Consider the following 21,844-nt stretch of genomic DNA (forward strand, 5'->3'; position numbering starts at 1 on the left):
CACTTTTGGTATTTACAGTTTTCTTTACAATAGTAAGAAATGAGGTTGCCATACTGATCTAGGATCCCTTGTGCTGCCAAAGCTTGGCTGGGTTCCAGAGGCCTTCCATTGACTGCAAACTCCATTATACACCCGACAAAATCATGACTTTCTACGTGTCCTCTCCTCTGAAGGATTGGCTCTAGTGCTCTAATACCACCAACTGTGACTCGATTAGGCTGAACGTCCAGAGTCCTACATAAGAAAGGAAACATATGTGATTGGCACAACATTGTAACTTAATTATACTTCAATCGAAAATAAGAAAGGAAAGACATGTATATTAGTATCCATGCAGTAGATTCCCGTACAATATTTAGTTTAAGAAAGGATGACTGTAACTTTTCCTGGCATATATTAAGACATAGTACATATCAATGGAAAACATTACTTACAGATGCATGTTTTCTAAACAGATACCTACAGGATTGTTAGACTTTTCAGGGTACAGAAAATTACAAAACTAGTGGAAATAATATTTTCAGTTAGTCAAATGAGATGTATATAACAATGTTAAGTTTTTGAGAAGGCGCATACTATCAGAAGGAAAATAGAATGCAGTAGAAGTAACAATGTTAATATTAATGTCAGATTACATTTTTCCTTCACCACAGAGATAATAAGGAATCGAGTAAGTCAATTAAAGCAAATGGATGATGTATCACTATTTCTTTTTCTCTCTCTGTAACTATTTCTATAAAAATCACTTATGTTTTAGGTAAGATTGTATTTCACCTCCAGGCACTAGTGAAAAATATCTGTCAATCATTGTCACATACAACTTTCAAAAATACATTTAAAAGAGGATGGGATCCTTTTCCTAACCTTCTTGCAGGACCCCGGTCACATGCAACTATTTCATGGACCTTCTGAAAGAGGATAGGCTATGTTAAGCTTTCCTTTCTCTAGCTTTATCCTCATCTGTACCACTTCATTTTTATACTGTTTTTACACATTTTGTAGACTATTAACTTCTTGTTGTTTAGTATGAAAATCCCTTTAGAGAGGACAAAATATCTTCAACTTTTATATAATACTTAGCATGATAAAATTATTGTAAAATATAATTTCATTTTGAATTTTAATTAATAATAAAGATCAAACTAATAGTTTTACTTACCAGTCATCTGAAACTGCCACATTACTAACAGTGCAGTATCCTGCTTCTTGGTTCTCAGAACAAGAGTCCACAGTTAAAGAAGCTGCCTATAAAGCAAGAGAAAGAAATGTTCAGTATGAACTCTATCGTCCCTGTTCTTTTCAGCTAACACTACCCAGGACTTGTTTCTGCATAGACATGATCTTTAAAATGAAATAAAATTTTGATATATTGGGTGGCCAGCAAATTCATTTGGATTTTTCCATAAGATATTATGGAAAAATCCAAATGAACTTTCTGAGTAACCCAATAGTATACTATAATACAGTTTGTTTCTACGTGGACATGATTTTTAAATTGAATTAAACTTTTGATGCATTGAGTTGGCCAGAAAGTTCACTCATTTTTTCCATAAAAAATTCAAGCAAGCTTTCTGAGCCACCCAATGCTGCTGCTGCTGCTGCTAAGTCGCTTCAGTCATGTCCGACTCTTAGCGACTCCATGGACTGCAGCCTACCAGGCTTCTGCATTCATGGGATTTTCCAGGCAAGAACACTGGAGTGGGTTGCCATTTCCTTCTTCAATACATGAAAGTGGAAAGTGAAAGTGAAGTCGCTCAGTCCTATCCGACTCTTAGCGACCCCATGGACTGCAGCCTACCAGGCTCCTCCATCCATGGGATTTTCCAGGCAACAGTACTGGAGTGGGGTGCCATTGCCTTCTCTGGAGCCACCCAATAGTATAATACAGTTGTAATTCAGATGAAGCATTGGCCATATGGACTGTGGCCTGCCAGGCTCCTCCGTCTATGGAATTCTCCAGGAAAGAATACTGGAGTGGGTAGGTATTCCCTTCTCCAGGGGATCTTCCCCAGCCCAGGGATCGAACCCAGGTCTCCAGTATTGCAGGCAGATTCTTTACTGTCTGAGCCACCAGGAAAGCCCACAATTATAATACATGATCCAATTAGGGGTACACATTTCCTTTATATGTATAAAGCTAAAACTGTGAAACTATTACATGTAAGAACTGGGAAAGTGCTTTAAAAAATCTTCTCCAGCACCCTTGTTTTACAGATGAAAGAATAAAAATGTCATTAATATCTCTTAGGATATCATACGTTAGGTGTAAGACAGCTTTCTGGGATTACAATCTTAAGAAAAATGCTTATCCTACTATCTAGCTATTCCAAAAAACAAACAAAAAAATAGATGTCTAATTTTAAAAAAGTTATATCCAATAATATTTCAGTCATATTCACAGAAAGATTTTGGAAGTATAATATAAATATTACTACTGCAACCTATGAAGATTGTAATACTTATAATAAAGATAAAGTTTGAGATGATCTAAACAAGTCATATAGATGCTCTTTTCATTTTAAGAACCATTCTTTACAAATGGCATATTACAGCATATTTATCTATAGTGTGAATGCATTATTATATATTATTATACAGTAGTAACTCACCAATATCATTTAAATCACAACTTACAGTAATCATTTTTGTATCTTAAGAGATGCACACTCCCCTGAGAAAAAACCTTCTGTTTAGTATGACATATTAATACTCTATTTGATCGAGAAACAAAGTCATCAAGTCATGGTCATCAGGCTCAAGAATATGATGGAATTCAGTGCTCTCCATATTGGGCAGTGGCCACTGGGGATGACAGTGATCCACTTTAAGAGCAAGCTTGTTGCATATTCGTGTTACTCTGTGCTCTGCAAGGCTGTTGTGATGCCCCTTCTTTGTTTTCCAAACAGCAGTGAAATTCTGCAAAACTTCGCATATTTTCACTGGTGAAATTATAAAGTTGATATTCAGAGTGTGGTATTTCATAGCATGGCTAGTAAATAATAAGAGGCCTGATCCCAAATCCAGAAACACAGAAGGACTGATGGTTTCTCCTAATGAGGAACCAAAGACTCCACCTAAATTTACTTGAATACCATAGGACAAGACTAATCCAACTTTCTCCACTTCTAGAGAAGAAAAATAAATACTATGAAAGCATTTATAAGAAGGATTGTCATTTGAGGTAAATTTTAACTAAAGCAAAGCAAAGGGAGGAAACATAAAACAGGGTGGTTAAGCAAGTTAACTAACATTACCTTCGACTTAAATGCAAAAGAATCAGGTTTCCTGTCTTTCATTATGTATGGAAATGATTTGTTTCTTGAGTATCACATTTTTATCAATATCGCAGATGATTTTGTGAGACTGACCATAAAGATATATATTTAGGTGGGATTTGCAAAAGTAGATCTTAAATACTTCACATTTCAGAAATAATAAATAGGGCTGATTTATACTTACTGTGCATCAAATATTACTGGCTAAACTATTAAAAAATTTTTCCTATAAGTTAATTACTGTAACTGATTATAAACTTCATAGAGTAAACTCTCATAAACTGTGTAAATTTCTTTCTTGCCACCTTCTCAAAGAAATTATCATCAATACTATCAATTTTAGGAAACATTTACATTCTCAATTTTATGTCAAGACTTTCATGCCGCAGTGTGTATGGATAGCAGACTTGTTAATATAGATTATTTTTATATTCCTTGAAGTGTTCTCAGGAGCCTTTTTTGTGACTGTAAATATGGCCTTTTTTAAAATATAATAAAATACTTTAAAAATAAAAAAAAAAAAGACTTTCATGCCTTTTTTAGTTAACTATTTTAAATGTTAATTCTTCCAGTGATCTATAAAACTGAGTGACATTCAATCTCAGAAGAGGTATTAGGTTTTCATAATACAATATATGCTTATTTTGACTATTAATTTAAGCACATTTCCTTTCAGTTTATTTCTAAGACAAAATGGTAACACATCTCTATGTATGCTATGTAAAGTACCCATCCATTCTAGAGATTCCTAAACTTATCATAAGCTAGAGTCACGTGGACATTTACGAATGCTTTAATTAGGAAAACTTGCATATGGCATCATATTTTCAGCAATGTTAATACTTAACATATTTTTCTTATTTTCTAAAAGCTTGGTGACACAACTCAAAGGAAAAATACTTGAGGGAAAATTTTATTTGAATAAAAACTCATTCAATTTCATCTTCAGAGTTAAATGCACCTTCTCTTTTACTGTTGAATTTTTCTACCAGTACTGCTGTAAATTGAGATGTTTTTATCCTGTCTTTGCAATGATTCAGATCTGAGAAGTTAATGATTTTGCCAGTTTCCAACAAAATCCTTTTGAAACGTAGAAAGCAGCAGATTCAAAATCCAGTAGGGGCCCTACTTTGGATGTATTCCGAAATAGAGGGAATTTTTTCCTCTGACTGAAGAAATAATGACAAGGGATTCCGCCCCCCGCCCCCACACCCCCACTCCACTAAAACCTGATTAGTGTGGTGATCCATTACAAATTAACTGAACTAGCTTTTTTCTCTTTCCTGTTGGGTATATCTCATGGTGCCTCTTTCTTTGTCCTCCCTCTTGCTCTCAAGTCCTTCTTTGATAAAATCAAAGAATGCTCATGAAGTTTAAGGTGACCTTGGAGGTCATCAGGTAAAATCCTCTATTCTACACAAGAGCCCATGGATAACATCTTAGCAATATGGACACCTTATATAGCTTGGAGGGTTGTGATCTACTAAACTCCATTAGCTTCAACTCTCAGTGTTAGAAAATCACTATGGCTAATATAAGCACCAATTTATGTATATCACCAGAATCCATGTTTGTTCTAATTCTGTCAGATTCAATATGACTGGGTACATCAATAATCAGAGACACTGCAATTTTCTAAATCCCTGCTCTCCAGGAGATTTTTCTCTAAGCGAACATGTACAATTAAACTTAATTTGAACCACAATTCATGCTTTAACATTTCAAGTTTCCAGCCTGGTTGACTGGATATACAACAATAAAGCAAATTCTAATGCGGAGTGAATATCTTACCATTCCTGCTCTCCGGGCAATCACAGTGTGAAAATGTCCATCTGACACCTTCTTCATGGTGGTGAGTTTATAGGTACCACTGCCTAAATTATAAGAGAATCTTAACCTTTCTTCAGCAATTTCAAGGGCCAGAAACTCAGCCCGATCCCCTGTCTGGTTGTCATAGTTGTAAAGTAATAAAGCATGACTTTTAATAGTTGCAAATTTGACATAAATATAGTTGTTATTGGGATCCAAGCTGGGGAATTCCATGTATGATAACTCCTCAAATCCATAACTATTCAACTCGCAGTGTTTTCCAAAGACACCTGTAGATGGGAAAATTAACATTTTGACATATCACATTCAAGTAAAGTTTTATTATATGACTTTTATTAAAATGTTTTAAAGTTACAATAATAGGTTATACTTTTAACAAATTTTTATTACTCTCCAAAGAATACTGTCTAAATTTAATTGAAATAGAAATAAAAAAGATTTCAAAAGCATATAAGAAATGATAAACTGGTAAAATTGTTTTTCTTTGGCCAATTAGGAAACACATCCTAATTAATCTAACTATGCCTTATTTTGTAAAAATAGAATTAGTGGAATGGAATATGTCTGAAGAGGTTTCTTTCCTGGAAAACATTCAAAGTGATTTTGTCAATCTTTTTAAAGTTCAATATGCTGTCATTTTCAACCCAGTTACTTCCTTCATAATACACAATTCTTGAAAACAATTTTAATTCAACTAAGGATTGTAAATTTGTTTTTGACTAAAAACAAAATTAGTTCCTGCACTCCTGGTATTTTTGAGTCAAAAAATTAAGAAAAGGAATCATTGCTTTCACAGATGAAAATAAGTTTTTATCTCTCTCTCTCTCTCTCTTTTTTTTTTTTTTTTTGTTTTATACCCTCTTTGGGTATGATTTACAGCAGCTACTTTGAAATAGCTTTCTGTTTTTCTGAAATTCAGCATTCCCACTTGTTTGTGCTGGTTCTTTTTCAAACTTGAAAAATGAGTTTTATTGATGCTACAATGCTAAGCCAAAATTCTTTTCCCACAAATATTAGTAGACTGTAGCAAATGATCGGAAAATTAACCCATGCCAATACATCATAATTCATATTAACTTGCAAAGGTTTCATTCCTTCATTTTGGCTTACATCTCATGTAAATGCATTAAATTTAGATTCAGGGAATTGTTCTGCTAGAAGAAATCAATGTCATCATTTTATAGAATACTTAAAACTTGTCCAAGGTCATGGAACCATGAGAAACAGAGCCAAAATTTGAGGCCAGATCTACTGATCATCTGGTTGTTTTGACTATGCTACATTTTATATCCAAATGTTCTTTAAATTAAAATCGCCTAGAATTTCCTTGTGTCATTTATCTTTTTTCTGTAAAGGCTGAGATAATATTTATTTTAAATGAGTAGGAAATCTATATAATTTATTTTTAATAATTAACACAAAAAATTATCAGAATTATATGTATTATATATATCATATATACTATATATAGTACAAGGAGATCTAACTAGTCAATCCTAAAGGAAATCGGTCCTAAATATTCATTGGAAGGACTGAGGCTGAAGCTGAAACTCCAATACTTTGGCCACCTGATGCAAAGAACTGACTCATTGGAAAAGACCCTGATACTGGGAAAGATTGAAGCTGGGAGAAGAAGGGGATGACAGAGGATGAGATGGCTGGATGGCATCACCGACTCAATGGACATGTGTTTGAGTAAGCTTTGGGAGCTGGTGATGGACAGGGAAGACTGGTGTGCTATAGTCTATGGGGTTGCAAAGAGTCAGACACAACTGAGTGACTGAACTGAACTGAACTGATATTATATATGGCATATGTTTATTTGTGTATGTCATAAATATATCTATCATATAAATTTTATATAGAATAAAATTTCAAGTTTATATAAAATATATATTTAATTATATACAGATTATTTAAATGTGCAGAAAGAGTAATCAAAGTTAAATACAAAGGAAAAATAAGGCATACAAAATGAAGTAGATTGTTAAAGAGACATTTTCAGTTGTTCCCTTAGGTCTCTTATGATTAAGTTCTAATAAATCTATGAAAGTATACTTAAAATTTGAATATAGGTTACAGGGAAGATGTTCTATATTTTATTTAAATTGATACTGTACTTTCAAACATGATAGTATTTTTTATAGAATATATTATTTTCTTAAGGATTTTTATTATCATTTCTAGAGAAATGTAAATTTTTGTCTTTGAAATCATCTTAATGAGGATTCAAAAGTGGCTTTACAAATGGAATGCTATTTAAAGATGCTACATAAAGATCAAAAGAATTTATTCAAATTACTTTAATAAGAAATATCAAGTGTATACAAAGCTATACACATATTTAAACATAACTATATAGGCTCTCTTACAAAGTCTTAAGTACTTATATATTCTTTCTAAAACATAAGCTTATAAAAAAATTAAGTCTAAACAACAGCTCTTTTGCCTATGAGAAGGTAAACAGTGCAAAAGTTTTTCCAACTTCAAAATTATAGTTAAGATGTTGTTTTATAGGATTCACATGTAACTACTTCCAGCTATTTGTTTGAAGTATTTCATTTGCCATTTTTATTTGTATGTTTCACCTATATTCAATTTATACTACTTTTTTCTTTTAATTCGATTTCTTTTTTCTCAAATCTGTATTGTTTCAAGGTTTTTTGTTTTGCTTTGCTTTCTCTTGTAAGGCTTCGGTTTCCAGCTGACAATATGCAAGTTTAAATAATGTTTCTTTTGCCTTTTCCACTGGAAGGAATAGGGGCATAAATGCACACTGCCAGTACATGTGATCTGTCTCTATTTTAATTTATATTATTTTGCTAGTCCTTTGCCCCTGAGGATCTCTGGTATGGTGAGGAGACGGTTTACTTGGAATCCCAAAACCCTTCTACCCAAAAGGCAATGACTGTTGTATCAGCTGTACTGCAGCAACAATTTGTTTTCATTTATTATCAACTATATTATATCCTCATATGTACACATGAAGTACAAAGGAATTTTTTTAATGTAAAAAGCTTTATTCAGTCACTTAAAAATAATTTTCCCACTCCATTCCCTTTATCTTTCCTTCCAAAACACAAGTTAAACCATGACATTTGATTGTGGTTATCTGCAGAAATTTAAAATTTAAATTTACTTAAAATGGATAACCAACAAGGACCTACTGTATAGCACAGGGAACTCTGCTCAATATTATGTAACAACCTAATAGAAAAGGAAGTTAAAAAAAATAGATAATGCGTATGTGCATAACTGAATCACTTTGCTGTTCACCTGAAACTAACACAATATCAAATATATTCCAACATAAAAGTTTTTTTTGTTTTTGTTTTTAAAGAGATCATTGAAAGAAATAAATTTTAGGAGATGTAACATTGTGGTTATTTTGAACATGATCTGCCTTTTAATGCTTCAAGTGCATTATTGGTGAGAATCTCAAGGATATATACATATATTTTTAAAGAGATACTGTGAACATCATCCTGGACTGAAAATAAAATTGTGTTATAGTCACTATATCATTTTATGATAGTTTTTTTTTTTAATTTTCTTTGTTTGACTATAGACAAAGCCCTCAATTTCCAGGCCTCAGAACCATTGCTAAAATACAAGGCTTACAATTAGATATTTTCATATTCTGTTTCCCTTTATCATGCTTTTGATGTTGCGTTCTAGAAAAGCAAAACTGGATAGTCATGGAATTACTTGGAAATGAATTATTGCTACATTTACTGATTACTGTAGCTCAGCTGGTAAGTAATCTGTCTGCAAATAATCTGTCAGTAATCTGGTTCATTTCCTGGGCTGGGGTTGGGAAGATCCCCTGGCTTCTCCAGGACACGCTACTCACTCCAGTATTTATGCGCTTCCCTGGTAGCTCAGATGGGGAGACCTGGGTTCAATCCCTGGGTTGGGAAACATCCTGGAGAAGGGAATGGAAACCCACTCCAGTATTCTTGCCTACAGAATTCCATGTATGGAGGAGCCTGGCAGGCTACAGTTTATGGGGTTGCAAAGAGTCGGACACGACTGAATGACTAAGCACAGCACAGAAACATCAGATTCTTTTTAAGTTCTCTTCTCTACTATACATTGAAATTCATTTTTCAGGTCGATGTAACGCTGTAATAAATATATTCAATAAAAAAATAGAAAAAAATCATTTCCTCTCTTTCTTATGGAAAATAGACAGTATCTTAACTACCTGCAGGACCTCTAGAGATGAATACTATATTGTAGAGTAAAGCAGCCTTTAAATAAATGGAATAATCACCAACCTAAGAAACAAACCAAGTTAAAAGCTTCCTGCAAAGCTGTTCTCATAGTTCTTGGCTGTCCCAGGGCTGGGTAACATTTGGGTGAGACCTGGAAGGAATCTTTTAATTCATTCTGCTATGATGAATAAATATGTATGTATACAAAAAAAATTCTCTTTAGCAATTTTCTTCCTTAACAGAATACATTATTCTGAATTTTGATTAGTTACATGATATTATCTACAAAGCCTATATAAAAACTGTATGTCAAGTTACCAAATCCTTCTAACAGAAAAGGCTGAATTAATGCAAAAAACAAATGTAAAAAAAAACCAAAAGCAAAACAAAATGTTTCAACTATTCTCAAAGATTTTAGTAGAGAATGATGTTAAATTGCACTTAAAGGATGTTTCATTTGATAGGCTCTAGGCTAAAAAGCAGACATTCATGAGGTTTTGTGAGGAAATGTCCTGAAGAAACAACCTCAGATTTAATTATCTTGGACAGATTATTTTTCTAGTAAGGATCAAAACAATATATTCAATGGTATTTCCATAATTAACTTAGAAAATATTAAACCTTTGAGATTTTCCTTTAATAAAACCTCCTGTGTGAAACTATTAATGTTTTCTTAGTCACTCTATGACACAATGAAACAATACTAAACTCTGCCAAAATAGGTTGATATTTTGTACCAACAACTAAATTATACTTACCAAACGGACAATGACAATAGTAGGACTCCACACCACTTTGACAGGAACCACCATTAAAGCAGGGGTTACATTCACAGTAATTGACTGAAGATTCACACATTTTCCCTGAAAAGTATCAAATTCATTTAAAAAAATGTACATAAATACATTAACACCATTTCTGCATAACCATATGTAATAATGTATCCTGAGAGATCCTATCGTTGGAGAAAAGAAATACAAGAACAGTATACTTGTCATGAGGACATTGGAATATTGTATTAGAGTTCAGTCTTATTTAGTTGCCCCGTTGTAAAGATGTGCATTGTAATATTTAGCAAGGAATTTGCATAATTATCTTGGAAAGAACTACTGTTTTCAGGGAAATCACAAATGGTGAACATATTTAAATGTTTTCACTGAATTTATTTTCTCTTGTCGATGCCACTTCATTTTTTATATAGTATAACTAGAAAGCTGAAACTTTTACATTATAATTTTCACCATAGAGACTTCCTTAACACAGATTTTTCAAAGGTAGGAATGAATCTCATTTAGCTTATTTGCCAAATTACAATTCTTTCATTCTCGAGAAATATTCCTTAACTTTGACACACATGTTGTAAAGCAGAATCAAAAGTAATAAAAACCCATCAAACATTTTCAAATGCTTAGGAAGATTTATTCTTAACTATAGATTACGTATGTATGCTTTGTCTTTTTTTCTAAAATAATAACACCTAATCAGCATATATTTCAGTGTATAAAGACTTTTCATGCATTGTTTTGTTCACTGAATCAGTTAATATTGACTGAATGTCTATTATGGGCCAGGCATGCTAAAAGATGAAGGTGTAACAGTCAAAAAGTAGACAATGTCTTTCCATGGTATCTCCATTTTAGTGGGAAAAATTGATCCATACAATAGGAAACATTTGTATTTCACAGGTGGAGGAGAAGAGGTTTTTGGAGGGTAATCCCTTGCCTAAAAAATTATAAAACTATGATATCGACCATTGTAGGTCTGCTCCGAAATCTAGGTTTCAGACAGCTATGATCGAATAATTAATCACTTAGTAGGCAAAATTTAAGGTATAAGGCTAGTCCCATCTGTGTTTTGTTATTCTTGTGATGGTGTATGGGTTTTTTATGCGAATATAAATTTATTATAATACCACTACTCTGTAACTGTAGATTATTATAATATCATATTTGTTAGAGTAGTTTTTAGTTTTCCAATCTTAAGAAATGAAATCAGATGTTTCTTAATTTCCCAAGAAATTAAATATTTCTTAGAGTTCTTAATTTCCATTCATTGGTAGGAGGGAGAGTTTATTTCTGAAAAGCTATTTCCTACTTCCCAGCATGACTGCACTAATGCCTTTATTAAATGTCTCATGAAAGCATGTAGTTTTATCTACACAACTAGACAATGTTGTGCATAATCTATTTCATCATAATAAATTAATAAATATGCTTGGAACACAAAGTTTTTATTTAATTTAGTTCTGATATTGTGTCTTGATTATGTAGCCACACTTGGTCCGGTTTGAAATTTTAAGGGAGTCAGGTTTGATGACACTGCTAACTGAACATAATTCTCCATATCATAGTGTCATAAACAACATTTTTCCTTTATAAATAAATTTGGGAACCACATCTTGCAAGACAAAACAGTACAATTTCAGAATACCTTCCTATTTTAAGGGGAAATAATGAAAAATAAACAAGTTACCAATCTAGAAGCACAGAAATGAAGTGTTAAGTATTTTTGTAATGGGTCATACTGGAAAAACAGGGAGGACAAATTTATTCTAAACTCATACAAACTATCTCATCAGAGAGCTGCTCTGTCATGGGAGAACTCTTTTCTCTAGTGTTTTCTAAGTGGATTTGTCACAGATTGTTCTAGAGAAGTGTATTTTTTCCCCTAATACAGTATCTGTGTCACTCAATAGAAAATAAAATAAGATCTATTGACTATACTATTCATTATCTAGTTAGTATTAAGAAAGTCACATCCATTTTTTTTCCTCACATATGCTATGACACTCATTAAGAATTTTTATTCTTTTCCTTTCTTTTTTTTAGAAACTTTATTTTAGAGCTGTGTTAAAAGTAGCAAGTAATAAAGCTATAGATTAATATTCTTTGTAGGTACGGTTAGTAAACATTCATATTGTAAACAGATATATGTAGGTTACAAAAATCACAAACTTTACTTCTTGAAGACTGGAAATGGGGAACAAAGGCTAACCACTTTAGGGTGGATAGCCATGTTCACTTACTCAAATATTTTGACATATGTTCTCTCCAAGAAAAATGTATGAGTATTAAAACCCAATCATTGATCCTACAAATCTCAACTTGTTTGAATCCTGTTGGAAAAGACCACCTTAAATTTTGGTTTAAAAAAAAAATAACCAAAGAAATTTTTAAAAATTATATAAATTAGTTCTCTTATTTACCCCTTACAAAATAAGATTTTAACAAAGACATCTGAGTTTAATTCAAACTATAAATTATTTCTGTTAGTCCAAAGTGAGATGTGGAAAGAAACCTCAAAATAAAGACTTACTCATGTATTAAAACGTACAGTGACTACCTAAATAGAAGCAGATACAAACAGAAAATGCTAGTTCGAGAATGGATCTTTTAAAAGCTAAACTGAACTATCAGTAGAATTTGATTCTTTAAGTAAACAATATAAATACACACTGGCTGGAGAAAAAAAATTCAGTCTTTTATTTGACAGTTTACTTTAAGCCAGAGTTTTATTTTCTTATTCGTCAAAAATTTAAGAAATAACTTTTCTACAGGTTGTACAAATGAATTTAATGTTGAGTTTGGGTAAAATAGCCTTATTTGTTGGTATTAGAGCATGGTGTTAGAGTATGTATTTACCAAAATAATGGTAAATTATTTACCATTAAAATCCAGTTTGAGTACTCTATTTAATGAGTAGTATTTTTATTTTACAATTATTATCAAAGAGCTTGCCATACTACATTTAAAGATACAGTTTGAAACTCAATGTTGCAATTTAAGTTATTATTAAAAAAACTTTTTTTGTTTATGTGACGGAGAGAGGTCCTAATTTTACTTTGAATCAACATAAAGCCTTTAAATGCATTATTCAAGGGCTTGGAAAGTTTATGCTCTATTACCCAATTCGAAGTCAGCAACAAATTTTGTATTGTTCTGCACACATTTACCTACTTAAATGTTAGTGTTGATGGCATAATGAGTATCAGAGAATGCTGCAGTTTGAATTACTCTAACATGCTTCTTGTACAAACAATCTGCTGTGTTGTGCACTGTGAAACAAAATCTTGCATCATTAACTTAGTGCTGCAAGTCAATTAACAATATTTGCCATTGCCTTGAGGCTTGAAATATGCTGATGGGGCTTGCACAAAGAGAGGCATTTATGTCTCTTGAACTCAAGGAGTCTTTTTCTATTAAGATATGTTAACTGTCAGAGCAGCTGTTTAGAGGAATAAACTGATCTCATTGCTTTGATATTCATCAATTAACGGTGTTGATATTCATTATTTATTATAGATAGCTTCAGGAGATGTAAGCTCCTAGCACATGGAGAAGAGGAATTGCTAAAGATGAAAATGAACGCATAACAGGAGGCAAAGGTATATTCAAACTTATCAAGATTACAGTTTAAACTTACAGGAGAAATTTAGCATGTGTCTTCATGTTCTGGGGCAGAAGGTATGATGAAATGTTGAACATAAATCGAATATGATGTGATCATCTATGATCTTTTCCACAAGGATATGTATTCAAGTTTCACTTGTTCCAATAGCATATTTTAATGTTACATTAGAGAAAGTTTAGGGCTTCCCAAGTGGCTCAGTGGTAAAGAACCTGCCTGCCAATGCAGGATCTCCTTCAGGAGACCAGGTTCAATCCCTGGGTCAGGAAGATCCCCTGGAGGAGGAAATGGCAACCCACTCCAGTATTCTTGCCTGGGAAATCCCATGGACAAAGGACCCTGGTAGGGCTACAGTTCATGGGGTCACAAAAGAGTTGGGCACGACTGAGTGACTAACACTTAGAGAAAGTTGACCTAAATTTATTCTAACTTGTTAAATTTAGCCACCCAATGGAGCTATGATTTCTGATATCCCATAGTTTGTGTAGGCTTCAATTTAATAGCTTAGCTCATGTATGTTAGATGTTTAGTCGCTAAATCATGTCTGACTCTCTTGTGACTCCATCGACTATAGCCTGCTAGACTCCTCTGTCTATGAGATTTCCCAGGCAAGAACACTGGAGTGTGTTGCCATTTCCTCCTCCAGGGGATTTTACTGACCCAGGAATCAAACCAGGAGACTCAAGTCTCCTGCATTGGCATTTAGGAATTTTACCACTGAGCCACCAGGGAAGACCATATGTTATTAACAGATACCACAAATAATATTTTTCCATCTCTTGTATTTATAGACAGAGAAGAAGGAAAACCATGTGGAACTAATAAAGTCCATTTTTATTTAAACTGACTATTTTCTTAACAAATATAATTCCATAATATATACATGCTATTTATTCTGAATGTTTATGCTTATAAGCTTTTTTATTATTTTGGTAGAAAGTAGTTGTTTTTTTGCATGAGATGTAAATGTTTCCTATTATTATGAAAGGCACTATGAAAAGAGCTCATCTAAATTTCTTGATCAATTAGTATTATGGTTTTTCATGTGGAAACAAAGCAAAATATTATGCTTAAATAAGGGTTGCTAGTATTAAAGGCAAAAAGGAAAAAAAAACTGTCTTCCTTTATATTTTAAAACATATACAAATATGATCTAAATGTGACTACAAATAATTATATAACGATACACATAATATCTATGATGTTTACTAATACAAATTGACTTTCCATAGAAATTAGAAGTTTCTAGACTAATAGACCCTGTTATTAATGTTTTAATAGAGTTAATGTATCATTTGAGGTAAATTGTGTAATTCCACTCTTGGAAACAAAATCAAAATAAGAACTGAGCTCTTTACCAGTCTTCTATGAACAACTCTTCTGCATTTCATAGAAATTTTCATTTCATATCTAGCCAGTAAAGTTTGTTTATACTCTTTGGTTTCCAGGTCACATGATCATTGACAACGTTAAAATATGACTGCTGTGATTTCTGAAAGAATGACTCTTAGTTACAACTCCCATTTTTGTGAAAGCAAATGTTTGCCAAGTTTCTTGGTAAAATTACTATGCGCGACCTGTAAATAACTTTACAGGCCTGGAAAAAAATTCCTTTTTATACTGTCAAGTGACATAAAAGTGATGAATGGACAAATCTCATCCTCCCCTGAAATATCAGGACTTACTAGAGAGCATAGAAAAACCTCCCCCTCTGGGAATACACTCCTGGAATTACTCCAAATACACACCTAAAATGCATCCAGATGTGTGAAAGTGAAGAGGAAAGGGTAAAGGGGCTCTGAACTAATTCTGTTAAGAGAGACCCAGATTTGGAAATAAGTTCCATATCCATGCTGCCTTCTCTAATGTCATTCATTACTATGAAGGATTGAATGCAGGGTGTGCTGAAAACAGAAAACCTGGGAGCAGGAAGACAAATGCTATGTGGCTACTGGCTATAATTGTACTTTCTAATTAGTGTTCTAGTAAACACAAGAAACTTTCATTTGTACAGGAAATGAAATACTAGGTTTGTAGTTAGACTGATGTTTTCCTCCAGGATTCCCTGAACTTCTGAGGCATAAATAAAATGAAAGATATTTTCTTTTGATTTACTGGGGCATATTGATAGTTGATTCAATTTCTTATACTATTAAGCTTTGTGAAAATATAGACCTTAATTTTTCAGATGTTCTATACTATGCTATAATGTATTCATCTTGTCTAACATACTCTATGTCTAGCTAATCAAAGCCCCATTGAGTGATATAAAATTAAATTATAAGAAAATGCTCTTAACAATGAAATGAAGTGATTGTAATGGAAGATGAAGTCTCACTATTTCTTTTTTCAGTTTCTTTTTGGTTCTTTTTCTAGTAACAAAGAAAAACTGATCTGAGAAACAAGGTATACAAACAAATTTGTTTTCTCTAAAGTTCTCTAAATTCATTAAATAAAAGTATTCTTATTCCATGTATATGATGTGACCCTATCATCACAAACCTGAAAATAAAAAAATAAATATATCAGGAATATTATGGCAATAGGAATAATAACTATATCTCTTCATATCTTTTTGTTGTAATCATTCCACAATTTTCATTTTTATACTTGCATCTTTACAGGATGTTCTACACAAAAATTCCCTGTTGAGCTAACATTTAACCACTCCCTGTGAGGGATGCTTAGGGTAAGTCTCTCAGCTTCCCTCAATTCATAAACATTTACTTTTCTAATCTTTAGCACAATTTCTAACTTCACATGAAATATTCAGTTGTGTGTGTGTGTGTGTGTGTGTTTAAGACAGAGATGGGGCAGTGGCTGGGAATTATTTTAAGCAGGAAGTTCATAAACTCTCACAGCTCCAATTTGTAATACCACAGACTTTAAGAATCACTGAAAAAATTGTAGTGAAAGTCCACAAAAATAGAGTAGGAAAATATAGGTGCTTTGAAAGAATTCTGATGATCCAAAAAATATCTGAATACATACAGACTTTGAAGATGGCTTCACTATAGTACTTAATGTTAACAGAAGTAAAATTTAACCAGAATGAATATTTAAAAATTCATTCTGTGAGGTACACTTGTGCTTCAGTATGAATTGTGTCTTATGGCTTATTAGCTTTGATTGGTTCTTTAAGACATTTTAGTGCATTAGCTCTACATTTCTAAGTCAGGTTACCTGGTAAAGACTAGCTGGAAGAAAAGGAACTCAAAATGATATTTGAGGGATTACCTCTCCAAACAACATTAAATATGTATTATAAATATGTATTAATACATTTAAACAATGCATTTCTAATTTAGTGTGTGGATTAACAATTTGTCACCATGATTTTTGATATACTGTTTGTATATCAAAATAGTACAAAGAAATGCATAACAAAACAAAGAAATAAAACTATCAGACTTTACTTAACTGCCTGTTTTGCTGGATGGCCTATATATATAGAATTTGGAAACAAAGAATTATATTAAATAAAAAATACAAGATTTACATGAAGTGTTCAACTGCATGCTTATTTATATCACCCCTGATCAACTGGATTATCCACAGTTATGCAAATGGAAACTGAAGTGAGCTATGAGGAGGGACAGTATGTAAAATTAATACATTACTTCAAATGACTTCCTTACAAAAAGAGGTTATGATGGTTGTGATCCAGCTTTGGCAGCTCCGTCCCTAGAGTCACCAGAGCATAGGCTCAGCTTCCTACAGTGTAAAGTAGGAGCAATAATAAGATCTTTCTATGTCAGACATTATCTGTTGACACTCAGATTCACTTGTATCTTTCCATACTGTCGGGGCTGGAAGTTAGAAAACTATCATCTTTCCAGACTCCCTTCCAGCAGGACTGAGGTTCAGTTTGTGCCAGTGGGTGAGAGTTGAATGATAATCTGAAGGGTAAAAAGAAAGCAGTCACTGTTCTGGGAATCACCCACTACAGCCCTGCAAAGGTGAACAGGAGTGCTTTCTGGAAATACTTGTGATGTCTTTATGGCTGAGGTTATTGGTGAATTTTCCTGACTTCCATACTTAGCCAGTTTGAAGCTTCTAATGCATGTCTCAGAGAGATGCTGTGCAGTTTAAGTAGAATAAAGGACAAAAAATTCTAAGAAGGCTCACATCACAGGCTCACCATAATATTCTCTAGCAAGTGCAGATCAAAGTATGATGAGGTATGACAGGCGTTTAAAGAGCAGAGGAGGGGAGGAGCCAAGATGGCGGAGGAGTAGGACGGGGAGAACACTTTCTCCCCCACAAATTCATCAAAAGAGCATTTAAACGTCGAGTAAATTCCACAAAACAATTTCTGAATGCCGGCAGAGGACATCAGGCACCCAGAAAAGCAACCCAACTCTTCGAAAGGAGGAGCTCATCAAATGCCTCCATACCGACACTGAAACCAAGCACCACACAAGGGCCAATAAGTTCCAGGGCAAGACATACCAAGCAAATTCTCCAGCAACAAAGGAACACAGCCCTGAGCTTCAAGATACAGGCTGCCCAAAGTCACCCCAAAACTATAGACATCTCATAACTCATTACTGGATATTTCATTGCACTCCAGAGAGAAGAAATACAGCTCCACCCACCAGAACACCGACACAAGCTTCCCTAACCAGGAAACCTTGACAAGCCACCTGTACAAACCCACACACAGTGAGGAAACGCCACAATAAAGAGAACTCCACAAACTGCCAGAATACAGAAAGGACACCCCAAACTCAGCAATTTAAACAAGATGAAGAGACAGAGGAATACTCAGCAGATAAAGGAACAGGATAAATGCCCACCAAACCAAACAAAAGAGGAAGAGATAGGGAATCTACCAGATAAAGAATTCCGAATAATGATAGTGAAATTGATCCAAAATCTTGAAACTAAAATGGAATCACAGATAAATAGCCTGGAGACAAGGATTGAGAAGATGCAAGAAAGGTTTAACAAGGACCTAGAAGAAATAAAAAAGAGTCAATATATAATGAATAATGCAATAAGTGAAATTAAAAACACTCTGGAGGCAACAAATAGTAGAATAACAGAGGCAGAAGACAGGATTAGTGAATTAGAAGATAGAATGGTAGAAATAAATGAATCAGAGAGGATAAAAGAAAAACGAATTAAAAGAAATGAGGACAATCTCAGAGACCTCCAGGACAATATTAAACGCTACAACATTCGAATCATAGGGGTTCCAGAAGAAGAAGACAAAAAGAAAGACCATGAGAAAATACTTGAGGAGATAATAGTGGAAAACTTCCCTAAAATGGGGAAGGAAATAATCACCCAAGTCCAAGAAACCCAGAGAGTACCAAACAGGATAAACCCAAGGAGAAACACCCCAAGACACATATTAATCAAATTAACAAAGATCAAACACAAAGAACAAATATTAAAAGCAGCAAGGGAAAAACAACAAATAACACACAAGGGAATTCCCATAAGGATAACAGCTGATCTTTCAATAGAAACTCTTCAAGCCAGGAGGGAATGGCAAGACATACTTAAAATGATGAAAGAAAATAACCTACAGCCCAGATTATTGTACCCAGCAAGGATCTCATTCAAGTATGAAGGAGAAATCAAAAGCTTTTCAGACAAGCAAAAGCTGAGAGAATTCTGCACCACCAAACCAGCTCTCCAACAAATACTAAAGGATATTCTCTAGACAGGAAACACAAAAACGGTGTATAAACTCGAACCCAAAACAATAAAGTAAATGGCAACGGGAACATACTTATCAGTAATTACCTTAAACGTAAATGGGTTGAATGCCCCAACCAAAAGACAAAGACTGGCTGAATGGATACAAAAACAAGACCCCTACATATGTTGTCTACAAGAGACCCACCTCAAAACAGGGGACACATACAGACTGAAAGTGAAGGGCTGGAAAAAGATTTTCCATGCAAATAGGGACCAAAAGAAAGCAGGAGTAGCAATACTCATATCAGATAAAATAGACTTTAAAACAAAGGCTGTGAAAAGAGACAAAGAAGGTCACTACATAATGATCAAAGGATCAATCCAAGAAGAAGATATAACAATTATAAATATATATGCACCCAACACGGGAGCACCACGGTACGTAAGACAAATGCTAACAAGTATGAAAGGAGAAATTAACAATAACACAATAATAGTGGGAGACTTTAATACCCCACTTACACCTATGGATAGATCAACTAAACAGAAAATTAACAAGGAAACACAAACTTTAAATGATACAATAGACCAGTTAGACCTAATTGATATCTATAGGTCATTTCATCCCAAAACAATGAATTTCACCTTTTTCTCAAGCGCACATGGAACCTTCTCCAGGATAGATCACATCCTGGGCCATAAAGCTAGCCTTGGTAAATTCAAAAAGATAGAAATCATTCCAAGCATTTTTTCTGACCACAATGCAGTAAGATTAGATCTCAATTACAGGAGAAAAACTATTAAAAATTCCAACATATGGAGGCTGAACAACACGCTGCTGAATAACCAACAAATCACAGAAGACATCAAAAAAGAAATCAAAATTTGCATAGAAACGAATGAAAATGAAAACACAACAACCCAAAACCTGTGGGACACGGTAAAAGCAGTCCTAAGGGGAAAGTTCATAGCAATACAGGCACACCTCAAGAAACAAGAAAAAAGTCAAATAAATAACCTAACTCTACACCTAAAGCAACTAGAAAAGGAAGAAATGAAGAACCCCAGGGTTAGTAGAAGGAAAGAAATCTTAAAAATTAGAGCAGAAATAAATGCAAAAGAAACAAAAGAGACCATAGCAAAAATCAACAAAACCAAAAGCTGGTTCTTTGAAAGGATAAATAAAATTGACAAACCATTAGCCAGACTCATCAAGAAACAAAGGGAGAAAAATCAAATCAACAAAATTAGAAACGAAAATGGAGAGATCACAACAGACAACACAGAAATACAAAGGATCATAAGAGACTACTATCAACAATTATATGCCAATAAAATGGACAACGTGGAAGAAATGGACAAATTCTTAGAAAAGTACAACTTTCCAAAACTGGACCAGGAAGAAATAGAAAATCTTAACAGACCCATCACAAGCATGGAAATTGAAACTGTAATCAAAAATCTTCCAGCAAACAAAAGCCCCGGTCCAGACGGCTTCACAGCTGAATTCTACCAAAAATTTAGAGAAGAGCTAACACCTATCCTGCTCAAACTCTTCCAGAAAATTGCAGAGGAAGGTAAACTTCCAAACTCATTCTATGAGGCCACCATCACCCTAATACCAAAACCTGACAAAGATCCCACAAAAAAAGAAAACTACAGGCCAATATCACTGATGAACATAGATGCAAAAATCCTTAACAAAATTCTAGCAATCAGAATCCAACAACACATTAAAAAGATCATACACCATGATCAAGTGGGCTTTATCCCAGGGATGCAAGGATTCTTCAATATCCGCAAATCAATCAATGTAATACACCACATCAACAAATTGAAAAATAAAAACCATATGATTATCTCAATAGATGCAGAGAAAGCCTTTGACAAAATTCAACATCCATTTATGATAAAAACTCTCCAGAAAGCAGGAATAGAAGGAACATACCTCAACATAATAAAAGCTATATATGACAAACCCACTGCAAACATTATCCTCAATGGTGAAAAATTGAAAGCATTTCCTCTAAAGTCAGGAACAAGACAAGGGTGCCCACTTTCACCATTACTATTCAACATAGTTTTGGAAGTTTTGGCCACAGCAATCAGAGCAGAAAAAGAAATAAAAGGAATCCAAATTGGAAAAGAAGAAGTAAAACTCTCACTATTTGCAGATGACATGATCCTCTACATAGAAAACCCTAAAGAGTCCACCAGAAAATTACTAGAAATAATCAATGACTACAGTAAAGTTGCAGGATATAAAATCAACACACAGAAATCCCTTGCATTCCTATACACCAATAATGAGAAAACAGAAAGAGAAATTAAGGAAACAATTCCATTCACCATTGCAATGAAAAGAATAAAATACTTAGGAATATATCTACCTAAAGAAACTAAAGACCTATATATAGAAAACTATAAAACACTGGTGAAAGAAATCAAAGAGGACACTAATAG

The 21,844-nt window shown here is 33.6% G+C and overlaps 1 protein-coding gene across 2 annotated transcripts in view; it reads right to left on the reverse strand.

Annotated features, from left to right (window-relative positions):
• FAT4 (FAT atypical cadherin 4) overlaps window positions 1–21,844 on the reverse strand; it is a 190,929-nt gene that overhangs the window by 22,537 nt on the left and 146,548 nt on the right. For both annotated transcript variants that reach the window (XM_010813782.4, XM_005217605.4), the window contains exons 10-13: window positions 10,081–10,185; window positions 5,067–5,374; window positions 1,160–1,245; window positions 55–234 (exon numbers count right to left, since the gene is read on the reverse strand). In XM_010813782.4, the coding sequence (XP_010812084.1) occupies window positions 55–234; window positions 1,160–1,245; window positions 5,067–5,374; window positions 10,081–10,185 (679 nt within the window). The remainder of the gene's footprint in view (window positions 1–54; window positions 235–1,159; window positions 1,246–5,066; window positions 5,375–10,080; window positions 10,186–21,844) is intronic.

The sequence above is a fragment of the Bos taurus genome, chromosome 17, assembly GCF_002263795.3.
Source record: "Bos taurus isolate L1 Dominette 01449 registration number 42190680 breed Hereford chromosome 17, ARS-UCD2.0, whole genome shotgun sequence".
NCBI classification, from domain to species: domain Eukaryota; kingdom Metazoa; phylum Chordata; class Mammalia; order Artiodactyla; family Bovidae; genus Bos; species Bos taurus.